A 5,873-nucleotide genomic window follows, 5' to 3' on the forward strand; every position below is an offset into this window, starting at 1 on the left:
GAGAGTACTGTTATAATGCTAGTTATCATATGCCCATTAAGATGACTCCATTCATGGCACTGTATGGTTATGAAGCACCTAGTTTCATGGATCTAGTTTTGGGAGATAGTAGAGTGCCCAAAGCAAAAAACTTCTTGCAGGATAGTCAGGATATTTTGAGGGTGCTCAAGGAGAATATACAACAAGCCCAAAATCAATAAAAATTGTATGCTGACCAGTACCGGATAGAGCATAGTTTTGAAGTTGGGGATATGGTTTACTTAAGGCTACAACCATATAGATAGTCATCACTCAAGAAAAGTGGAGCAGAGAAGTTGAAGCCTAGGTTTTATGGCCCATACAAAGTGATCCGCAAGGTGGGTGAGGTTGCTTATGAGATAGAGCTTCCAGAGAATAGTCGGGTGCATAATGTGTTTCATGTGTCAAGGCTTAAGAAAGCCATCGGACAAAGAGTTGTGCCTTTAGCAGAATTACCACCATTAGATGAGGAGGGAAAGCTTGTATTAATTCCTAAGGTTATTCTGGATATTAGGGAAAGGACTCTGCGAAGTAGGTTGATTAAAGAATATTTAGTCAAATGGAAATATCCGCCAGAGGAAGATGCTACTTGGGAGAGTAAGCAGGTGCTACAGCAAACAAGACTAAGATTGCTTGAGGGCAAGCAATTTCAAGGAGGGTAGCCCTGTAATGTTCCCAAGTTTTAGTTAGCCTTCACATTCTCCAAAGTCTAAGTGGAGGATAAGAAAAAATAAAGTCATTCAATTAAAATTAAAAGGTGACTTTGTATTAATAGCTTCTAGGGTATGTATTAATTATTGGAAGGACAAAAGTTTCTCATGATTTAATTAATTATTGCCAAGGAGGAATTTCTAGGGTATGCATTAATTATTGGAAGGAGGAAGCTTCTAGCTCTTGCAATTAATTAATGTTTAGTTCCTTCCAGAAGGATGAAGAAAAGGATAAATAAGGTTGAAAGTCTCATTGTTCAAGAACAGATGATTATGACTTGCATTTGATAAGAGCTTGGATGTGTGAATCACACTCCTTTTTGGGTAATAGAGGATGTTCATTCTCTGTTGTAACATTCTAAACGTCATTCCCTTAGGGTTTGACCTTTGGAATACATCTCTTTGTAATTGATTGCAGCATTCTTAGCATTAATATAATTTCAGCCTTTGTTAAGCTTTTGGGCATTCCTGGGTGTCCATTACAAAATTATAATGCTAAACTTCATTCATTTCTACACATTTCATTAGTTTACTTCATTTTAAAATTCTAAAATATAATATCAGTTTTATGTCATTGAAGGTGAACAATTATACTTTTGTTAGCCTTTTCCTTTGTAAAAGGGTGACATAGGTTTGTGCTTTGAACATTCAAGAAAAAAATGAATTTTACATATAAATACTCAAATTTAGTTGTTCTGATAAGTCAACATAAAAGGTGACACAACTTTGTACTTTTACCCACCAAAGATGTAGCAATATGATGGCCTTGCAAACTTATAAAAAACTAAGGAGTAGAGGAGATAATCTAGAACCGACTCTCAAAGATCAAGTGAAGATAGTAGAGGAAAAAAAGAAATAGGTCACTATGGATCTCAAAGTCTTGAAGGTAGAGTTGCAGCTGGACTATTTTCAAGAAAGGATGTCTAACTTGTTCTAGATATGAAGCAATGCTTAAGTATTTCTTTTTTATTTTTATTTTCTAGAAATTTCTTAAATAGTAAAAGTCCTTGGGTTTCACTAGTATTGGACAACAAAAGACTCTATCTTGGTTTGAAAAGGTTTGATGGTTTGTCTTGTGGGGTAGCTAGTAGGGGTGCCCTCTCTCCAAAACTGGTTATTTTTTGTTGATTTTTTTCTTGAAGATTTAGACAATGATGATGACTTTTGAGGACTAATATTAGTTTATTTTAAATTTTTTGATGATTTAGACATTTATGACTGATATTTTCTTAATTAATTTTATGTATATTTTAAAATTTATGAGGAAAAATATGAACTTTATTGACTTCTAGTCCTTTTACTAACAAAAAAAATTCAAGCTTAAAAAATAATTAAAAATGTTATTTAATCTTTTATTTCGAAGAAAAATACATATTTTTGACCAATTTACTAAATATCATAGATAATTTCTATAAAGCTATATGAAAATTTATTAAATTCATATTAAAATATTCAATTCTATAACATAGGTGTATATAAAACCAGTTGATCAATGTTCACAAGATATTTAATTAATAAAATATTAAAATGAGTTAAGTATTTCCAAACAACAGGTTTTGTTTAGGTAAAATATCAAAGCTAGCTATTTCTGATTTTTCATAATATTGACCAGAAGGTGAGCCTATAGGATGAAGGGCTACTGTGACAGGGCCTTTTGCTCCTTCATCAATTGATATCCTCCCTGCATTAAAGGTCATATCTGTCTTTACAAATCCTGGGTGAACACAATTCACATACAAATCAGAATGTTGGAGTGCAAGAAGACGAGTATAAGCATTTAGGGAAGCCTTAGAAATGATATAGACTGAAGGATCTCGAATAGCCCAGCCATTGCTCTTCACCAAGCCTTGGTGACAATCCTTTAAAAAGTTATGAAGAAATGCATCTATTTTTGCCTCTGTCAAATCGTTAATATTGCTCAATTGTTGTCTCAAAAGCTCACGTGGAATGTTCTAAAACAAAAATGAACAAGTCAAAATGAATAAATAGATTGAAAAATATCATTATTTATTATTTAATTAAAAAATAATTGTATACGCTATTTCTTATATAAATTAAAGAAAACAATTTATTACTTTTGCAAAATTTTCTTAAAAGATGAAAACATTTTATTCATTTATTGAGTACTTTATTTTCACTCTTCATTTTTCATTTATAATTTTTTTATTAATATTCATCTTACAAAATATTGAAAATTTTAAACAATCATAAACATCTTAACTATTTACTTTAAACTTTAAATATTATATTTACTCAAATAATGAAATAAATTTTAAGCCTAAACTAAGCAATAATGTTAAACATCTTACTTATTTAATTCACATTTTAAATGTCAAGTTTTCTATAGGTTTATGGCATTACCTCTAAAACTCCAGCACTAGAAGATACATTTACAATTCTACCACCACCTTTACCAGCAACTTTCAAAAGAAGCAGAAAAGCTTCCACCATTCTTTTGGCACCATAGTAGTTAATATCAATGCACTCCTTTGCCTTTTCATAAGACGCAGACACTCCTTCAACAGGGCTTCCACTCTTAATTAAAGATGGATAAAATATTAGTAGGCTGATTTCAAATAAAATGAAATCTTCAAAATTCAATTTGATCAAAGGACACTTACAAATATTTTGGCAGGAGTAGTTTGGTTGGCCTTCAAAATGTCATAATCTATTGCTAATCCTAGTATTGCAGCATTATTAACCTGATTTTGAATTTTTTCAAAATTAAAATAAATCATGATAATCTAAATGGATTGAAAAAAAGAATACTATGAATTTATGGTTGGAAATTCAGAGTAACTTTTGTATTTTTAATTAGAAAAATTTATGGTGAATCTTATGTAGTATCTCATTGCTTACATGTAATATTTACTTAAATTTAAGCAGTTAGAATGTTTTCATTTACAAAATGATAATAGTTCTACCAAGAGATAACTATTAGTTAAAATTAACTAAAAGACTGCATATAAATAAATTTTTTATTGGATTAAGAATAATAAATGAAATACATTGATGGTATAGCTTAATGACTAAATTTTTTTCTGAACAAAAATATAAGAATAAAGAAAATAAATATAAAACTCAGAAGACCCAATTTATGAATAAGATTGTCGGAAGATGATACGGTACCAGTATATCCAGTTTTCCATATTTCTCTTTCACCCAATTGGCTAATGCATGGATGCTCTTCTCATCACGCACATCCACCTGATGGAACACAACATTATGAAACCCTTGCTCATTGAGAGTCTTGGTAGCAGCCATACCTCTTTCTTCATCTCTTGCAGTTAACACCACACAAATCCCATGCTCTGCCAACTGATGAACAATTGCATACCCAATGCCCTTGTTCGCCCCTGTCACAACCGCCACTGTGTCCTCCTTCCACCATCTGAAATTCTTATGATCTAACATTAGGATTGAAGGTTTGGTTCAATTGGCAAGAACTTCTTGTTATGAAGCACGACGTTACAAAATCCCATTTTCCCAAACCCACATCTGAAATTCAAATCATCTAACAATAGAATTGAAATTGAAAGTTTGGTTCAATTGGCAAGAACTTCTTGTTATGAAGCATGACGTTACAAAATCCTGTTTTCCCAAACCCACATCTGAAATTCAAATCATCTAACAATAGAATTGAAATTGAAAGTTTGGTTCAATTGACGAGAACTTCTTGTTATGAAGCACGACGTTAACTTCTTGTTATGAAGTACGACGTTATGAAATCCTATTTCTCCCAACCCACATGATACTCAAGAAGTGGGTGCTATATTCCAGAGTCTTCTGAATAAGAAAAATCAACAAAAAGAAAACAGAGATGATAAGATGACTACCTCTTGTTCAGAGATTCAATGCTGTCCATGGCTATCTTCTATTGTATTGGACAGTGAGTTCCTTTGTAGCTTTTTAATCCAATTGGAAAACTCTTGATCTGAGCAGATGAGCAGCCTATTGAGATTTAAACTAACAATGTGTTGAGAATTCAGCCCATGATGTTTGTCTTTCACCTATATTTCAGAACCCACTTAGTTAAAAAAGTTCCGTTAAGTCCAATATATTTAACCTCTTATCAATAATATGGGCTCCCTGCCGACCTTGGGATTGTTATGTTTGTGGTGTTGGATTATTTGACTTCCTCACTTCCACTCCATATCTTATCCCATTCACATATATAAGTTCGCCTGAAAAATTTGAGTCCTTACAAGTCATTTTCAGGTTTTTTTGGTGCGGCCATTATTCCTTTACTTTGTTGATCTTGGTTGGTTTTGTGATTACCTCATGGATGATGAACTATGAGTTTCTCGAAGACAACGTATCCCCACCATGTTGTTGTTGTCTTATGCATTTGTCATGTCACTAATATATAAAAAGTAAATCAAGAGATGAGGCATTTAAATTTTAAATTAATCTTCAATTTTGTATGGTATTATTATTATAATTAAGTTGACCTAATTGTCATGTCACTAATATATAAAAAGTAAATCAAGAGATGAGGCATCTAAATTTTAAATTAATCTTCAATTTTGTATGAGATTATTATTTTAATTAAGTTGACTGTATTTGGTGTTATAATATTGTTTGTTTTGTAACTTTTATATTTAGTATAAATTCAACATTTTTTATGGTTTCTATTATTAATCTTTATGATTTTTAGTCTATTGAAATTTAAGTAGATGATTTTGTTGTTGACAAGGGTGCTTATACCTTCTATGATACTATTATAGAAAGTCGTTCCACATGATTAATAAATAGGGAAGAATTCAAGACTGCGAATGCTACTATGCTTGCTAACTTTCAATCTTGATGCCAACTAATTTTCATGTTTGCCTTGGGAATTGGCAAATTTTAATTGATGAATATTTTTTAGTTTTTGTTATCTATTTCGATTCACAATTTTGCAACATGTGTATTCATGTTGCATGTTCAGTCATGTACAGTGCACCTTTGAGGTTACAAATTATTTAAAATATTTTGTTGGGACATTATTCACCTATATTTGGTAGTGGTAAATTGTCAAGAAGGAAGCAATTGTTATGTCCTACAACAAGGTTGGATAATTTGATACTTGACCTGCAAAAATATTGATATGTACAATAGACAACAAGGGACATGGCATTTTTGCAAGATTTCAAACCTTGATTG

General features: G+C 31.5%; 1 protein-coding gene across 3 annotated transcripts; it reads right to left on the reverse strand.

Moving 5' to 3' along the window:
• Positions 1–2,213: 2,213 nt before the first annotated feature.
• On the reverse strand, positions 2,214–4,861 carry LOC149535695 ((+)-neomenthol dehydrogenase-like). 3 transcript variants are annotated; one of them, XM_089805655.1, is made up of 5 exons: positions 4,565–4,855; positions 3,858–4,119; positions 3,350–3,430; positions 3,090–3,263; positions 2,214–2,680 (listed from the first exon to the last, which is right to left on the reverse strand). In XM_089805655.1, the coding sequence occupies exons 1-5, from the start codon at positions 4,591–4,593 to the stop codon at positions 2,261–2,263; spliced, it is 966 nt and encodes a 321-aa protein (XP_089661781.1). In that variant the 5' UTR covers positions 4,594–4,855; the 3' UTR covers positions 2,214–2,260. The 3 variants fall into 3 exon arrangements, with proteins under 3 accessions (XP_089661781.1, XP_089661783.1, XP_089661782.1); XM_089805657.1 differs by having other exon boundaries at positions 2,214–2,409; positions 4,565–4,853; XM_089805656.1 differs by lacking the exon at positions 3,350–3,430 and having other exon boundaries at positions 4,565–4,861.
• Between the last annotated feature and the right edge of the window lie 1,012 nt (positions 4,862–5,873).

Source organism: Cupressus sempervirens, chromosome 10 (assembly GCF_028749045.1).
Source record: "Cupressus sempervirens isolate cs-2001-9-10 chromosome 10, ASM2874904v1, whole genome shotgun sequence".
In the NCBI taxonomy this organism is placed as follows: Eukaryota; Viridiplantae; Streptophyta; class Pinopsida; order Cupressales; family Cupressaceae; genus Cupressus; species Cupressus sempervirens.